We start from the raw sequence: 18596 nt of genomic DNA, 5'->3' as shown, positions 1-18596 counted from the left end.
AGAACTGCCAGTGCTTCAAGTGCTTAGACCTTTGCTGCCCGACATGGAAACATGGCTAGTCCTTACGGTGATGTGCTCTAAGTGCCAAACACACAGATGCCAGCCAGGGTGCGAGAAAAGGAATGTCACATCGGTTTTAAGGTACTGTTAAAAATTAGCGTTAACAATTTTTAAGATATTGATTATATGTTGAAATGGTAACATTTTGGATATAAATAACATTTTAGGTTAAATATAATTTATTATTAAAGTTCATTTCACCTATTTCTTTTTTATTTTCCCTCCCTCTCCCTCCCTCTTTTTTCCCTCCCTCCCTCTCTCTCTCTTTTCTGCCTTTTAATTTAGCTACTAGAAAGCTGAAAATTACATATGTGGTCTGCGTCATGTTTCTTTTTGGACAGCGCTGGCTGAAAAAAAATAATCTGACTCCCCCAAATTTCCATCAGAAGAATGTACTGCTCTTCAGATATGGTGGCTTGCTGGCTCCCTCGTGGGAATTTGGGGTGCAGGCAGTATCACTCACCCTCTTGAGCATATACGGGCCAACCACTGTATGCACATTATCTCATTTAATGCTTCCAGCAGCCCTATGGGGCAGGAACTATCTCAATACCCATTTTCCAGAGGAAGAAACTGAGGCCAGAGAGGTGGGCTCACTGTCCAGGGTCTTTCAGCCAAGCCTCCAGGAATTGAGCCCAGGGATGCCGGGTCCCCACCCACTCACATGCAAGGGTGAGGTCTCACCTTGGACGACGGTGTGGTTGAGAGGGGGCGGGCAGGCTGGGGGGATGTCCACTGTGGTGTGGTCGGGTTTCCTGGCAGTCTTAGCTGAGTTGGTCTGGGTGCTGCTGGGGTTGGTGACGATAAGGCTGTTCTCGGGAGTCTTGGGGGGGCCGGGGTTGGACGGGTTCCCCGGGTTGTTGGGCATCCGGCGGCCGGCGGTGTTCTGGGGATTGGTGGCCGTGGCGGGTGGGGCCGGCATGGGGCCGGGATGGGTGCTGTTCCCCATCTTGGCGGGGCTCTGGGGCAGGCCGGCATGGCCGAGGCTGTCATGGGGACTCGCTGACTCTGCAGTGGCCAGTTTGTTGTTCTTCATGTTGTCGATGTCCTCGGCCAGCGGTGGGTCTTGGCGGCCCAGGTCTTGCTGGATTGGCCGAGTGGTCGACAGGTTGGGGCCCGACACCGGAACCCCAGAGCCCTGGTTGTCCCTGTGGAAGGCAAACCAATATTAAAGAACCTGTAACTGAGAATAACAGGGAACATTTCGGAAGCCTGCCTAAGATGCCGTCATTCAGGGGTACAGCTTGGACATCGAGGGGCCGTGTCCCAAAGTGCTCCAGCGCTGGGCACTGAGAGGGCCCTGGTGGATTCTTGGTCCCCATGTGCGTGTGACTGCCCACCCTCCCAGGTTTCAGCGTGGTGCTTCTCTTGCCAGGAGGGCTGTTTCTTGGAGGGAGAGAAATCAGGGGGAAGAGAATGTTCTGCCAGAGCCTGCATCCACCCAATCCGAAACTTCCAGACCCGTCTACTTGTCCCCCGTTAGCTGCCAGACAGGACAAGGCACACGTTCCCAGGAATGGCTAAAGCGGACAAGGGGACACCATCTGCTTCATGGCCTTAAATGCCTCTAGTATGTATGTGAGGGAAAGCGGGCAACCTATGCACATAAATATATTACAGAATAACAATAGAAATACTAACAGCAGACACTTCAGTAACACAAACTCCCAGATCCTGTTCCAAGCTGTTGACTTGTAATAACTCCATCCTCAGTCCTACGAGGGGCAATTACTAGCACCATTTTACAGATGAGAAAATGGAAGCTCAGAGAGGTTAAGTCTCTTGCTCAAGGCAACACAGTTGGTAAAGGGATGAGATAATTTCTCACAGGTATACAAGTATGGTGGGCAAAGCATCTGAGGTAGAGGGAACAGCCAGTGCAAAGGCTCTGAGGTGGGGACAAGCTCGCTAAGTTTCAAGAGGTCAATGAGGCTGGAGGTGGAGCATGGGGGAGATGAGGAGGGCCCCTCAAAGACTGTTAATTAACACCATGCAGTCGGACAGGAGAAGAAGAGTCAAGAAGGAGTGCTTAGTGCATTTGGAGGGGGAGAGAAAAACTTTAAGGGTCCTCACTGAGCTTTTCCTACCTCAGCGCCCACTGGGCCATCAGCACCATGAGGCAAGCGGTTTATTTTTATCTCTCTTGTTCATAGCTGTGATCGCAGTGCCCAGAACAAGGCACCACTTGTCAAATGATAAATGAATGTCCCCATTTCGCAAATGAGGACACTGAGGCCCAGAAGTCCCACAGGCCCAGACCTCCCTACAGGAGGTCACTGCACACTCAGCCCCAGCTTGGAAGAGACCCTCAGAAGCCGTGGCCCCAGGGAGGGTGGCTGGGTCTAGAGCCCGTCAGGGACCTCCCAGGCCAGAGCCCAGTCAATGCACGTCTGTCCTCGCTGGCCCCTGCTCTGGCCGCTTACTCAGGGATTTGGGTGGACCTGGCTTCCCAGCCACCTCCCTGAGGGCTCGGACCCTGCGTGTCATCTGCTTGCCTTCACACAACTGCTTCTGAACATTCGATCCTCGTATAAGCGGCCCCATCCTCCCGCAATCCCTGGGCACGGGTCCCTGGCCAAGTCTGTTTCCCGGAAACAAAGGACCTCTGTTGTTTATAGTCTTAATGATGCCTCTTTCCAGAGGGCTTTGCAGTTCAAGACTTCTCTCTGGCTCTTCTTAAAGCCCTTGATTCTGCAGCCTGTGCCCTCCATACGTCCTCATAACAGCTCACACTTATTGAGATCTTGCTGTGTCCTGGACGTGACACACATCAGCTCATCTAATCCTCAGAATAGCTATGAGAAGTGAGTAGTACTGTTATTCTCATCTTTTTTATTATTATTAGTTTAAGGTACTGTTATTCCCATCTTACAGATAAGGAAGCTGAGGCCCAGAGGCAGGAAGGGCCTTGCCCAAGGCCACACAGCCAGTTGGTGACAGAGCTAGCTTGCAGTCCAGACAACATGACTCCAGCATCCATACTGCTAACCCCTACCTGACACTGCACCTCTCTCATGAAGCAGTTTGAGATCTCCCAGAAGGCTTAGCCCACAGCTGGTGGGTGTGGGAATACTTGGCACTCACTGTAATGGCCAAGCCAACCTCTGTTCTATTTCAACTCATTAATTTCTTGAAAGATCTTATCAGGCTGACATCATGACTTTTCCCATTATACAGATGAGGAAACAGAGGCCCGGAGAAGCTGAATCATACTAGAAAATGGTTTCGTCAGGCTATTGCCATCATACACACTCACTCAAGAGACCAAAAATGAGTAAAAGACAGCTCTCAGGTTGTACCCGTTCATTGAACACCCAGGAAGTTTGAGGCACAGGAACTGAAGCCCCTGGACAGCACAGGTCTGGTTCCCCAGGCCCAACCGGGAAGCCTAAATCTACCTAATGCTTACAAATAAAAAAAATGGGCCTCCCCTGAAAGGTCTCCCACTTGCTAAGCCACTGGCACCATTTTATTTTTTGCATTTTAACTTGCAAAAGTCTATGGTGTTAGTAAGCAAAGGAGGGACAAGGTAATTTATTTTCAGACTTGTCTTTCTGAGGCCGCATGGAGAGTAGGGCAGGCCCAGGAGAATTTCTCCCTATTCAGCCAAGTGAGTAGGTCATGGATCGACACGCTGCAAGGCAGACTGACCTGGTTTGAGTCTCAGCAATGCCACTAACTGGTTGTGACTCTGTAGTTTGATAACATCTCGGAGCCTCAGGTCCCTCATCTTTAAATTGGGCATAAGAATAGTAGAACCTTCCCTAGAACTGGGAGATGAAAGTGGAGACCCTGGTACTGATTTGTTCTGTAACCACTAGTGAGTTAGACTGTTTCACATCCAAATCATGGGCACGGGAACCACACTGAGTCACCGTGAGGAATACAAGTAAATGTGTGAATGAGGTGAGGCCAGAGAACTCCTTCCGGGCCTTGAAATCCTGTGGAATTTTCCCTCATGGATTTAGAACTTGCTTGGGACCAGTGACCCTTTATTCCTTCCAATTTCTTCCTTTTGGAATAAGAATGTTTATCCTGTGCCTGTCCCAACACTGTATTTTGGAAGCAGACAACTTGTTTTCTAGTTTCCAGATTCATAATGGAGGGGAATTTTGCCACCAAATGGGTCATGCCCAGAGCCTCACCCATTCCTGGCTTAAATGATGAGATTTGGGATTTTCGAGTTGATGCTGTAAACAGGTTAAGACTTTTGGGGCTATTGGGATGGGGTGAATGTATTTTGCACATGGATGGATGTGAGTTTTGGGGTGGGGTCAGAAGGTGGACTGTAGTGGGTTGAATGGTGGTCCTTCAAAAGATATGTCTACCTGGAACCTGTGACTGTGGCCTTATTTGGAGAAAGGGTCTTTGCAGATGTCAGTAAGTTAAGGATCATGAGACGAGAGAGTCCTGGATTAGGGTGAGTCCTAAATCCAATGACAAGTGTCCTTAGAAGTGAAGAAAAGGGGAGAAGACACCCTCACACACCTGTGACATCAGAGAAAGAGGTTGGAGCGATGTGTCTACCAGCCCAGGACTACTGACCACCAGGGATCACCAGCAACTCTAGAAACGAATGCTGTGCCTGGACAGTGAGCGTCAGCTGTAACAGTGTGGATGGAATGAAATGAACTTGAAATTATTTCCCCAACGTCTTGCACAGTCTGCAAATGGGTTCCTAATTCTAACTTTTTTAGAAGTTGTCCTTCAGATGAAAATCAGTTGAAAATCTGGCTGGGAGAATTCCCTCATATGTGTGTGTGTGTGTATGTATATATATATATATATACACATACACACACACACACATATATATATATATAATTTTTTTTTTAATTTTTTTATTGGGGAATATTGGGGAACACTGTGTTTCTCCAGGCCCATCAGCTCCAAGTTGCTGCCCTTCAATCTAATTGTGGAGAGTGCAGCTCAGCTCCAAGTCCAGTTGCCGTTTTCAATCTTTAGTTGCAGGGAGCACAGCCTACCCTCTCATGCAGGAATTGAACCGGCAACCTTGTTGTTGAGAGCTCACGCTCTAAACAACTGAGCCATCTGGTCTCCCCTATATATATATTTTTAAATAGAGAGACAGCCCTATTGCAAAGCAGGCCGAGTAAAGTTATCCTTTCAAAGAGCATCCAAATCCTTTGGCCACTGTCTAGAGAGGTTGGACTAAATAACGCAGCAGTTGAGACCACGGTGAATGTTTCAATAGAGGGACAGTGGCTCGCCTGGGACCAAGCGCCCCATGTTCAGATGGAAAGGGGATCTGCAGGCCTTTGTTTTGTCTTGTTTTTGCTTCCTTCGTTGGCTCTATGTGTCACAGAGTTTTAAGAAGCTCAGCTGGAAGAGGCCTAATATCAATCTCTAGGAGGTCTCATTTGCAATGTCTCCAAGGAGAACCTAAAAGGGGCAGAAAACTCTGAAGTCAGGCTCCTTCCCCCTTCCCTCTTGGGGATTTGCCATCATCTGCCCTGAATAGGCAGCTGGTTGCATAATGCCTGTCCCGCATCGCATCCCTCTGCCAGCTAATCACTTCAGCATCCCTCTGCCAAGGGCTGCAGACACCTTGCCTCGGGCATGCTCAGGCCCCGAGACCCAGAGGATGGTCCTGCCTCCTTCTGCCCCATTGTCCTAAGGAGCTACATGTATTAACTCATTTAAGCCCCAAAACCACCACCACTGGAGGTGGTATTAGGATCAGGCCTATTTCAAAGATGAGGAAACTGAGGCCCACAGAGGCAAAGTCATTTTTCTACTGTTACCCAGCTGGGAAAGGGCTGGACTTTGGTCCTAGAGATTTTAAACCACAACACCATTCAGTGAATAAAATGGGGCAATAAACAACTTGGAGTGTATGGAATGGGGGTGCTGGAGACTAAGGCCCAGTAGGTGCTATAAAAATCAGGGTGTTAAAGGATAAAGCACCCTTTTTTCCCCATACAGGATAAATTGTGAGGCTCAGAAGTCTAGCATGTCTCTTCTTGCTCCTTTTGGTGAGTAGGTTGTCACGGTGATAGGAGCAGGTGGAATGAAGATGCAAAGAGTTGAGATGTTAATTCTGGGGTGGTGGGGCGCAGGTCCTGGCAGAGTCCCCCTTGCTAAGTCAGGTCTAGCAGAGTCCCCCCACTGCCTGGCTGCTGGGGGGAGTGGTGGACACTCTGCACTCCAGATTTTTACTGGGAGTCAGGGAAAACTCCATCCTCACTTTGGTGGCCCTGGGGTGCCACTGAGCTCAGCTGCCTGGTGTGGGGGACCCGAGGCCAGCAACTGTTGAGTGATAGGAAACAGAATGTGCTTCTGCTCACTTTTCACTGGGGTGAGCCAGTGAAATCTTTCGGGGAGGAGGACACTGGGGAAACTGGAGAGGAAGTGATGAAGGAGAAATGGGGAGAGACAGAGGGAACAGAAAGAAAACAATCATATATATTACCAACGCTCTGGAGAATGAGAAACACAGTGTGTCTGGGAAAAGGCCTAAGGAATGACAAGAGGGAAAATGCAGGAGGCAGTCCTCTTAGGTAGGGCCACCAGCTTTGCTGTTTTTACTATATTATATTCTTGAGTAAAGTTTTATCTTTGCCATTCTTATTTTTTCTTAAAGCACATGAATGGCTCACTTGGGTTTTCTTCTAAAAGTGCCTGAATCTTCATGACGTTTTATTTCCAGTGAGCATTAGAAACTTTTCATCAGCCAAATGAATAACGCCTGTCCTGGCCAGGGGTTTGACATATCTATTAATAAGGGAGTTAGCTGTACCCTCCTGGTTTAGAATAGGAGCCGACGAGCTGAGCATTTGTGGGTGGAAGTGGGGAGGTACTTTCTTTGTCTGTAGAGGTGAGGGGCCAGGGGCCAGTAGTGGGACTCAAGAAAGCAGGGTTATCATATTCCTGCTTGTAGCTGGCTGTTTAGGAAATCCCTTTTCCTCTCTGGGCCTCAGTTTCCCCATCTGTAAAAAGGAGTGTGAATGAACAGTCTGAAGGCTACAGATCTAAGACTGTTTTTGAATGTCTGTCAATGAGTCTTAATAGAAATAGCTAACACTTATTGAGTAATTACTACTATTAAAAATAGTTAACATTTATTGAGTGATTAATATTAATAATATTCATACTGATAATAGCCAACATTTACTGAACACCTATTATAAGCCAGGCTCTACTTAAAGCATTTTACGTATATTAACTCATTTGAACTGTATGCCTACTCTAGGAGGTACGTACTTAGCCCCACAGATGAGGAAACAGATACCCAGAGAGGGGGACATAGTGCAAGTCACAAAGCGAGGAGGTGATGGGACGGGAGTGTGACCTCCGGCTCCAGAGTCCGGGCCCTTCACCAGGAGGCTGTGCTGTCATTCTGTCCCTGTCATTCTGCCTCCTTCAATAATGGGGGTAGAGATAATGCTAAGGATGATAATACCGTGTTTTCCTGAAAATAAGATCTAGCCGGACCATCAGCGTCTTTTGGGGCAAAAATTAATTTTTTTTAATTATAATATAATATAATACAATGTGACCGGGTCTTATAGTAAAATAAGACCGGGTCTTGTATTAATTTTTGCTCCAAAAGACGCATTAGAGCTGATGGTCCGGCTAGGACGTATTTGCAGGGAAACACGGTAATATTATCACTATATTAACAGCAATAGTGGTGACTGATCCTTAATTATGGAGTCCTGTGCTAAACACTTTATTCCCCCTAAAATCCTTCCAGAGGCCTCTCATTGCCCTGAGGGGACTCAAGGCCCTGCTGACCGACCCATCACTGTCCCTTCAATTGTTTTGTCTGCCACTCTTTTCCTCATCCTCCAAACTGCAAACTGGCCTCCTTCTGCTCCACCTCTGGGCCTCTGCACATGCTGTTCTTAGTCTAGAATACTCTACTTCTTTCTCTGATTGTTCCTGGTGGAAGCCTGTCACCTGCATGCCCGTCACCTGCAATTACTTGATTGAACCCATAGCGCCGGCTTAGACTGCAGTAGGCATTTAGTAAACACTGATGGAATGAATGAATAAACCCATAAGAGAAAACCCTAGAGTAGGAATGACCTGGAACAATGATTTTCAGGGGGCAATGGTGGAGATATGCGGAGATCCAATGATATAATAAATTGGGGGACACTGTGGGCATTTAGGAAGTGGGAAGCAAGTACACTAATCTCTTACCATGTGCAGGGCAGTCCCACCTGGGAAAGAATTACCTTCCAACTTTCTTATACCCCTCACACAGATGAAAAAATCTGCTTGCAACGATCTGTGCTTTTAATTTTAACCTAACTCTGTTTTCCATATGAGCATCAAGTAGTTTTGCATGTTTTAAATACACATCACATTTTCCCAGAGTATGACTATTGGACAAAGTAAGGAAGACGAGATTCTATTTCATTAGGAACTTCATCTAGAGGTGTTCACCATTCGGGAACATCTGGACACTGATGGCAACGCCCTCGGGTCATGCGAGTTGTTTGTACACCCCTGAATCAGCCAGCATTTGTACCTGTCGTAGTCTTGGTGAGTTTGCGCACAGGTGTCTGCTTCAGAATTATGTCACTCTGTCCTCTAGAGTCTCATTACTCCCAGTGTGGTCTCTGGCCTCACCGGGGAGCTCCTTAGAAATGCAGATTCCCAGGTTGCACTTGAGATCTACTGAATTAGGATCTGTGTTTTAGCAAGATCCCTGGGGATTCATGCACACGTCCGATTTTGAGAAGTGCTGGCCTGTTGTGTATGTCATGTAACAGAACCACTGAAACACATCTTTAAAAAATCAATAAGATGCCGTAATGGTGACATAAAAGGAGAATAAAAGGACATTAATTAATAAAAGAACAATGTCTGTTTCAACATGTAAGTTTTTGGGCTCCTAGGTGTAGAATCACTACAGAACCTTCTAAGGACTGTTAAAAAACATTGTTATGAAAAAGAGGTGGCTGTTTCTGACTGGATAAGGGTCTGGCCTGGAAGATGCCTCCAAAAGCCTTGAACCCCGTTCTCCTCTTCAACTCTGAGGGCCCAGAGTAGCCTTTCAAATCCCCTGAGAAATAGCATCAGGTAAAAAGATGGTTCACTCAATAACAGCTAAAAATGGTCTCTATTGACCCAGCACTTATTACATGTCAGCTGTTCGTTCAGGCCCTTTGCATTTACTTCCTCATTTAATTCCAGTAATGCCCCACTATGCCATTTTAGATCCCACGATACCATTTTACAGATTGAGAAAACTGAGGCCCAGAGTCGTGAAGTCGCTTGCTCAGGGTCACACATGGAAGAGCCGTAAACTCTGGGGGAGAGTTCTCATGGAGTTTCTGAGACACATGAGGGTGTGATGATCTGCCTGCAGCCTCTGGCATCAGTCAGCCTGGGCTCATGGTCACTTATCAGATGTATGACCCTGGGCAAGGCCGTTCCACCTCTCAGTTTCCCCATCTGTGAATTGGGGCGATGACAATGGGATCTATCTCAGGGGGCTGTTGAAAAGACTGAGTTGCTCAGGAGAGTGCCCGGTACACAGCAGGCGCCCCTTGGGCTGTTACTATTCTCACTGCTGGTCATAGATTTGAGATGGCCTCCACTTACTTCCTCCTGCGGTGCCTGCGCTCCTTGTCCTCCCTCCGTGTGTCCACGTCATATGTGACTGGAGCGCCGTGGCGGTGTCGCCGCCTCCGCTCGCCGCCATCTGGACCCTCGCCCTCGCCCTCACCGCCCCGGGCCGGCCGGCTGCCCTCACGGTGCCGGGCTCTCCTCTCGGTCTTCTCCTCCGGGGCCTCCTCACCTGGCCTGCGATGGGCCCGGTGCCTGCGGGGCTCCCCATCCGCTCCAGTGCGCGGGGACCCGCTGCGGCTCTCCCGGCTGCCCCCGGGCCGGTGTGTGTGCCGCCGGTGGGGGTCTCCCGCCTTGGCCCGCTCAGCCTCACCCTCCCAGAACCCTGGGGGCTCCAGGCCGCCCTCCCGGGAGTGGTGGTCCGACTCCCGGCCGTAAGGCCCCTCGCGGCTCAGCTCGGCCTCCTGGCTGCCAGCCCAGGGCCGTCGGGCATCCAGGCCCACGTTGCTGCTGGGGTCCCGGGCCCGGTCGTGGTAGCGCGCCTGTTTCCGGAGAAAGTCCTCGGCCCGCTGCTGACCCAGGCGCTGGTCCACTGTGGGCTCGGCCGCCCGGCTCTTGTTGGTGTTGTTGTTGCGGTTCTCCTGGGGGTCGACCACCAACGGCCGGTCCAGGTGAGTCTTCATGTCGGGCCGCAGGTGCCGGGCGTAGGTGGCCTTCCAGCGCTCGTCGGGGTCCATTTCGTTGTACAGGGCCTCCCGGCTGGCCAGCAGGTTTTGCTTGCGCATCTCACTCGTCCGCTGCTCCCACACGGACTTGGCTGGCTTCTGGTTCTTCTGTTGCTCCTTCCTGCAAGGGAAGGGTCCAGGAGTTAGAGCAGTGCTGGGCAATGCACCTGCATGGACCATACGGGCTTATGGGAGCCTCCACCCAGGTGAGCGTCTCAGCTCAGCGGGCATTTCCACCAGGATGGGTGTCCTTCCAGGTGGGTATTTTGGCCCAGGTGAGCATCTCCACCCAGGTGTGTATCTCAGCTCTAGTAGGTGTCTCAACCTGTGTGGAAAACTCAACCTTGCTGGACATCTTGGCCTTGTAGGTATCTTGTCCCAGGTGGGAGTCTTGGTCCAGATACACAATGTGTATCTCCACCTAGCTAGGCATTTTGGTGTAATGGGGGGCAAGAGGGGCAGTTTTCAACCCAGGTGGGTATTCCCATCATCCTCTCCACTCCTCTTTATATTATAGCACGTGACCCCCTGGGGGAGGTCCTGATGTCCAAAATATTTTAACAGCCAATCATAATGGATGCTGGCCTGGAACAGAGCAGGTTCCGGAGGAGCCCCCCTCCCTCCACTCTGCTGCTGCCTACAAGATCCTTCAGTTCTGGGTCTTAGGAGGTCTGGGGGTCCCAGAGAAAACCAGAATGGGTGCTGGGGAGTCTGGGGCCAGTGCCTATTTACCCACTGGTGCAAAGCAGCCAGTGGGGCTGCTGCCAGGAATGCTGGCGAAGCTGAGGCCCAACTGGGGCATACAGATTTTTCCAAGGGTTCTATGTACAATGGTACCTCGGTTTTCGAACGTAATCCGTTCCGGAAGGCTGTTTGAGTTCTGAAATGTTGGAAAACCGAGGCATGGTTTCCCCATAGAAAGTAACGCAAAATGGATTAATCCATTCCAGACCTTTAAAATCAACCCCTTAAACTGCAAATTTATCATGAATTTTACTATCTAATGATACCACAGATCCATAAAATTTACGGCACTTGTAAACCAAAATGTTCACCAACGTAGATGTACATTTGGGGCCAGTGGCTCAGGTGGTTGGAGCGCCGTTGGGGCCAGTGGCTCAGGTGGTTGGAGCGCCGTGCTCTGAACACCGAGGTCGCAGGTTCGATATCCACATGGGCCAGTGAGCAGCGCCCTCTACAGCTAAGATTGTGAACAACAGCTCCAGGGGCTGCGGTGAGCAGCCAGAGGTTGGCGAGAGCTGCCGTGAGCTGCTGTGAGCGGCCGACTGACAACTGGTGACCGACTGCTACAGCCGGGGGGAGTGCAAGGCTCACAATACTAGCATGGGCCAGGGAGCTGTGTCCTACACAACTAGACTGAGAAACAATGGCTTGAACCAGAGCGGGGGTGGGGGGAGGCGGAAGAAAAAGGGAAAAAAAAGAAAAAAAGAATATTGGTGTCAACAAACCTCCTTCTATGAGGACACCTTAAATCTCACCAACTCACCACCTCTGATCCACCAGCAAACTCTGTCCCCTCTACCTTTATGATCTGTCTAGAATTCAGCGGCAGAATATCACCTCCTTGGCCACAACCCTGGTCCAGCCCCCACTATCTCTTTTGCACAAACCAGTGCAGTTATCTCCAACCTGGTCTCCTGGCTCCAGCCCTCGCCCCAACAGTCTGTTCCTCTGACAGCAATGAGAGGGTACCTGTGATCACCTGAGCCAGGGAGGTCCTGTCCCTCTGTTCAAGAACGCTCTATGGCTCCCACCTGACTAAGAGCGAAAGTTTAAGTCTTCCCCACAGTTCACAAGGTCGTGCATGATCTGCCCCTGTCACCTTGCCCTCATCTCCTACCACTCCCAGCTTGCTCACTCTATTCCAGTTATACTGACCTCCTTTATGTTCCTTAAACACTCCAGGCATGTTCCTGCCTCAGGGCCTCTGCATATGCTATTCCCACTGTCTGGATACTCTTCCCTCAGATTCACCCCATGGTTCCTCCCTCACTTCCTTCAGGCCTTGTCACTTCTCTGACAATTTATTTAAAATCACAACTCTCTCCTCTCCTGGCACTCCCTACACCCATTTGCCCCTTGTCAATGCTATATCCCCAGCAGCTAGAACAGTGCCTGGCACATAGTAGGTGCTTACTAATTATTTATTGTGTAAAAACGGTGGGAGGGCAGAAATACCTTTTCCTAAAGCTCAACCCTGTCAGGGACTGCTCCTTGCCCCAAATCCTTGACTGGGAAGGTGCAGAGGCTGAGGAGCCTAGAGAGTATGCCAGAGCTGGGGGCACTTACACAGCTATAGACATGTTGGCTGCGGACAGAGGACTCACTTCTGCCACCTCCTTGGCTTTCTGGAGGGCGAGTTTCTGGTTGGCTGCCTCTTCTTCTTCTTGTTCATCCTAAAAGGCACACAGGATCCCTGTTTACAAAACATGAACTGGGCCTTGGGGCCTCACCTCTGACCCTATTGCTAAGCAGGGGCGACAATGGAAATTTTTACAAACAGATTTGGCTTGGGCATCAAACAGAGCTAAGCCTGCCAATTGGAACGGATGCCCTGTGTCCCTTAAGTGTACTGCTATCCCCTTTATGCACAGGCTAGATATCCAGCTCATTATTAACCCTATGTTAGCACACAGCCAGAAGAAAAAAGGAAAAACTCCCTTCCCTTTCCACAGTGGAGATTTTTCTGCACCCTATCTCAAGGAGCTGGAAATTAATACAAAGATTTTCCTCTCACTCTACTTTCCAGGCTGCTTAAGCTCTCTGAATCAAGACTGAAAAAAAACCAAGCCACTGACTAGCCCCCACGTGCAGAAAAATTTGGCATCCCATGGACCATCCCAGGCATTGCCAACAGCTTCCAGAAGGGAATCAGGAGAATAACTCATATTCTCAGTCAGTTAGGTTCAGAGAGGAGGAGGATGGGGGAAGATGTTTTAAAAATACATACAGAAAAAGATGATTTGGGGCTTTAAATCCTTCTTCTGCCTTCATGCAGGGCCTCATTCGTAAAACAGAAAAGCCAACCAAGAAAAAGCAAAGAGAAAGAAAAGGCCAGAGACAAACCCGCCAGTAAGAAAAGTCATGTGGCTGTAGGGCCCCTCTCCCCTTGCACTGGGATCTCTGGGGCAAGAAGCAACCTTGGAAATGGTCACATCAGTGACAACACGGAGGTGGGACCCGGCCAGCTCCCCCGCTCATGAGGCCTCCCTTCCTCCTGGCACTACATCCAGCATTTCTTAGAGCCAGGTCCCTGGACCACCTGTCTCAGAAACACTGCAAATACAGATTCCCAGGCCTCCCAGAGAACGTAGGTTGGGCTCTGGAACCTGCATTCTCAACAAGCTCCCAAATGAGTATGAAATGTGCTCAAGTTTAAACACCAGTGCATGTGGTTAAGAGCACAAATTCTAGACGCAGTTGGATTCCAATCCCAGCTCCATCACTTACTGCTGTGTGACCTTGGGTAAACCACATAATCTCTCTGTGCCTCATAATCCTCATCTAAAATTTCAGCTCTCTCCAACTTGCTCTATTTCAGTTTTTCCCTTAGTACTCTTCACCAGCTGACAAATTTACTTCTTGTCTGTCTCTCCCACTCAAATAACAGCCTCATGAGGACAGGGATTTCTGCCTGTTCTGTTCATGACTGTGTCCCTGGTTCCTAGGCCTGGCCTTGCTCACAGTAGGTGCTCAATAAATGATTTTAAATTAATGAATGACAAAATCTGTAAAATGGGGCTCAGAGAACATGCCTCCTGGGGGTTCTGTGAGGATTAAATGAGATAAAAACATATCAGGGGCTTAGCAGGGTGTCTGCCACATGTTAAATGCCTAAGAAATGCGTGTGGAATAAATGAAGGAAAGAATGTGGTCTGCAGGAGAATGTCCATCCCTCACAGGTGATGAGCGTGCCTTTCTCCCTCCCCTTCTCCTGCCCTCCTGGAACCCTCTCTCCCCAGTGACTTGGATGAGCTCACGGCTGGATTAACTCCCAGAGCAGCCATGTCAGCTGGTTCCATGGTGGCCAGGCCCGTGGCCATGTGTTTGGGGTGGCAGAGACTTCCGCAGCCCCCCCTCCACCCCCAGTCAGAGCTGGGCCTGGGAAACTCTCTCTCCCTCCTGCCAGGGTCAGCAGATGGAGGGCTGGCAACGTCTGCTCAGTTTGGTTCAGTTCCATGAACATGTCCTGAATACCTTGAGTCACTGGGCTGTGAAGCTGTGGGAGGCCCCAGGCCTCCTGGGGTAGGAGGAAGACTGCACATGTCTCTTTATATGATGGGGATGCTGGGGAAAAGTTTAGGGTGATAGCTCCTAACATGACTTTGTTCCCGACATAGCCATCTCAAATTTCAAAAAAGGTGTCCACCTTCTTTGTGCAGTGCACAACCTGAACAACGATTCCCAGTGGCCCTGCTTGTAGGCTATCCTAGAGATGTGAGCTGTGTCACTGAAAGCAATGTTACCTCCTCTGTGCCTATGTGAGGTGGACCTGACTCCCAGGGAGTCCATGGCTGCCCAAAGGGGGCACCTGGCACCAGGTTTTGCCCGTAATTCAGTATCACTGACCATGAATAAAAACCGGGCTTCTCCTTGCATGACTTGTTCCCACTCCCCACCCCCCAAATTCTTTTCTGACCTCCTTTCCTCTGCTCTTCTCTCTTTTCTGCTCTCTTTTCTGTTTTTTCAGTTCCTAGCTATGTGGCAAGGTCACTCAATCTCTCTGGGCCTCAGTTTCCCCATCTGTGAAATGGGGACAACAGTAACTCCGTATCTGTTATGCTTGCTAGTGTCTCACATAAAATTACTTTCTGTGGTTATTATCATTTTTATTTTTATCATTATCTGCTCAGCTGGGGCTCAAATTAAAGTGGCAGGATGTATGAGTCAAGAACTTGGGTTCTGGGACTTGCCGGGTCTGGATGAGAATTCCGACTTCTATAAAACGAGAGCTCTAGGTCCAGGACCTGGCTTGTGCCGAGTGACTGACAAAGGCTCCCTTTATTGAGCACTTACTGTGTACCAAGAACTGTGCTGAGCCCTTGACATGCATAACGTGATGCTATAGATAGTAGCTGCTATTATCATGCCAGCTGGGGCCAGTGATTTTGCCTTCCTGAGCCTCACTTTCCCTTTCTGCAAAAGGGTGATAACAGCAATGCCTGGCACCAGGCGTATAATAGAATTCTTTATTGTTATCACTCGGTGGTGAGGTCCGGCCAGCTTCCAAGCTCACAGAGACGTATGTCAAGCCTCAGGACCCTGTGTAGGTTATTCTCCATCTGTCCTGTCCTTTCAGGTCTAGAGTAGTGACAGCGCCCATGAGCCTGAGGTCTGCACCATTCCTTAGAGGTCCCTTGAGGCCGCCCCACTGCCTATCCACAGGTACTGGGTGGAGTCCGCAATCTGTTTCCTGCCACCCTGTTACCTCACCCCCTCCCACCTCCTCTGTTGTAGATTCCACTTGACTAGGGACAGTGTGTTGGAGTGGGGAGGAGGTGCCTTCTTTCTGGCACGGTGCAACCAGGGCAAAAGCTCTGACCGTCCCTGTCCCTGCATGCCTGGCACGGTCCTGATCTGCCGTGAGTAGGTGGTAACTTTGCCAGAGAAACATTCTCCCACCAACTGCACCTTGGTGAGCTCCTGGGCGTTGGCCAAATTATCCACCGCGATGGCCAAGAACACGTTCAAGAGGGTGTCTAAAGACGCCAGAGTCAGGGAAAACATTGCCACTTGATCCCTGGGTAGCTGGGTCTCCTGATCCCCTCCCTCGCACCCTCCATCCACTCTGCCCTGGGTCCAGGTGCGTCCCCACATTCCCCCATGGAGGATACAGTTCCCAAAGAGTGTCAGCACGATGAAGTAAATGGAGAACACCATGCCGCCTTGCACGCCGCCCTGAGATTTGATGCCGTCGTACATGACCTCGTTCCAGTCCTCGCCTGTCAGGATCTGAAAGGGAGGGAGAAACACACAGCCAACCCCCCTCTCAGCCACGCGCCCCTCAGAGATGCAGTTGTAGGGCCCAAGCCTGCTTGTCCCTGCAGTGAGGGGCTCTCAGCCCAGCTTCGAGGAAAAGGCGACCCTGGGGGAGTCACGAACCTCTCTGTAATTGTCCTTCCTCATGGGACAAGGGGATCTGCGAAGGACTGAGTTGTGACCCCTAAATTCTTATGTTGGAGCTCTTAGCCCTCTTGTGATGGTGTTTGGAGATGGGAGGTAATTGGGGTGAAATGAAGTCATGAGGGTGGGGCCCTCATGATGGGATTAGTGCCTTTCTAAGAAGAGACACCAAAGAGTTCGGGGCCCTCTCTCTCTCTCTCTCTCTTTCTGTCTCTGTCTCTCTCTTTCCCCCATGTGAGGACACAGGGAGAAGGTGGCTGCCTGCAAGTGAGGACGAGAGTCCTCAACAGGAACCACCCCTATGGGCACCCTGACCATAACTTTAAGCCTCCAGAACTGTCAGAAATACATTTCTATTGTTTAAGCAACATCTTCATTGGTCCTTCTGAGCAGCTGTGCCTGGGGCAAGGTGAGTGCTGGTGACCAGAGAAGGCTGCAGGCAGAAGGACACAGGTGTTGACAAACAGAAATTGGGCGGATGCTTATGGGGAAGTCTGAGGGGACATGCGTGTGGTGTCCACATGCTCATTAAAAAAAAAAAAATCCCACTTCCCTCCTTTGTAATATTTCCACGAGGATCAAGTACATGGGAAAGAACTCCAGAAATGCTAATCTGTTAATGCAGGGTTTCTCTGCCTGAGCACTGCTGACATTTGGGGCCAGAGCATTCTCGGGGGGGGGGGGGGGGTGGCCTGTGCACTCTGGGGTGCTGGGCAGCAACACCCACTAGATGCCAGTAGCATCCAGCCCTGCAGTTGTGACAACCCAAAATGTGCCCCAACACTTCCAGGTGGTCTTGGGGCACAGAATTGCTGTTGGGCCAGAACCCCTGGGCTGAGGCTCTGTGGGTGGTGAGTATAACTATCATCAATCAATGTGAGGGCTCAGAACTTTGCTTCGTGGACGATCTCTTTCCAACTCCCATCTCAGGGTCTCGTTTAGAAACCATCCCCCTGGAGGAAAGGGGTGGGGAGTGAAGTCCCATTTTCCATACACTCTCTGTAGCCCAAAGAGACAGAACCCATTGGAAAGGCTGCGGAGGTCCCAGCTAGGTCAGTCCTAATCCTTAGCTCATGTATCCACATGGGTGCAGAAGTTGGTTTGGGGAGACCACCCAGAGTCAATCTCTTTGTTCTGGAATATGGGATTGGGGTGTCTTCCAATCGGGGGGAGGATGGGTATAGGAGTCATGTCGTTTACTTTCTGTGCTCTGATGCCTTGACCTGGAGTCAGGGCTAGCTAATTCCCAGAGATAGTGAACAACTTGCCCAAGAACACGCTTTTCAAATGCAAACCAACCAATCCAGGGCCCACAGCTCAACCATTTCCTTTATCAGGCTCTTGCGCTCAAGGCCAACACTGTCTGCCCGAATCACCCCAGGGCCAGGCAGGTACCGATGACTGAGGACAGCTCCCACGCCCCAGTGCCCACTGGGATGATTCAAACCAGCCAATCCTAAACCTGCTCACCCTGCTTCCCCCATTCCTTCCTGTGCACCCCCAACAAAGGCTGCAGCCCATGATTCCCGTCCCTCCGCCTCCCGACTCTGGTGCTTTCCCGTGTGGTCCTGCGTGGCGTGGGGCTGGGTGAAGGTTGTACCTGAAACACTGTCATTATTGCTGCTGGAAAGGTGTCGAAGTTGGTAGGAGGAGTCCCTTCATCGAAATTAAACCTGTGGGAGAACACAGACATTTCTCACTGGCTCCCCCCCAGGTGTCCTGAGGGCGTGGCTTGTCAGCATCTTGTCTCCAGGGCAACATCTCCAGCATCTCTGTCCCCCAGAAGGACACCTGAGTGGTACCCAGGGTCCTCTCTGTCTGGGCGAGAGGACGGGGCATCCAGGCCACGAGGAGGGCAGTGTGCACAAGGGACGTGGGTCTCTGCCTCCGGGGGTACTGAGTGTGGCACGTGGGGGCTGGTGTGTGCGTGGGGGGTCCCTGGGCCAGACCCCAGGGAAGCAGAAATTGGACACGCTGCTGAGTACTTACTGGCCGCCAAAGAGCTGCATTCCCAAAAGTGCGAAGACGACGATGAACAGGAAAAGGAGGAACAACAGGCTGATGATGGATTTCATGGAGTTGAGGAGAGAGACGACCAGGTTCCTGAGAGACGCCCAGTACCTG

At 50.4% G+C, this 18596-nt stretch overlaps 1 protein-coding gene across 13 annotated transcripts in view; it reads right to left on the bottom strand.

The window, feature by feature from the left end:
• The window catches only part of CACNA1A (calcium voltage-gated channel subunit alpha1 A), a 285808-nt gene that overhangs the window by 60994 nt on the left and 206218 nt on the right, over positions 1-18596 (bottom strand). For all 13 annotated transcript variants that reach the window (XM_033133775.1, XM_033133773.1, XM_033133764.1 and 10 more), the window contains 7 exons: positions 18462-18593; positions 18073-18145; positions 16184-16301; positions 15981-16048; positions 12639-12745; positions 9640-10449; positions 745-1208 (listed from right to left, as the gene is read on the bottom strand). In XM_033133775.1, the coding sequence (XP_032989666.1) occupies positions 745-1208; positions 9640-10449; positions 12639-12745; positions 15981-16048; positions 16184-16301; positions 18073-18145; positions 18462-18593 (1772 nt within the window). The remainder of the gene's footprint in view (positions 1-744; positions 1209-9639; positions 10450-12638; positions 12746-15980; positions 16049-16183; positions 16302-18072; positions 18146-18461; positions 18594-18596) is intronic.

The sequence above is a fragment of the Rhinolophus ferrumequinum genome, chromosome 18 (genome assembly GCF_004115265.2).
Source record: "Rhinolophus ferrumequinum isolate MPI-CBG mRhiFer1 chromosome 18, mRhiFer1_v1.p, whole genome shotgun sequence".
Lineage (NCBI taxonomy): Eukaryota > Metazoa > Chordata > Mammalia > Chiroptera > Rhinolophidae > Rhinolophus > Rhinolophus ferrumequinum.
The sequence above is the reverse complement of the archived record's forward strand: the minus strand, read 5'-3'. Positions and strand labels throughout refer to the sequence as shown.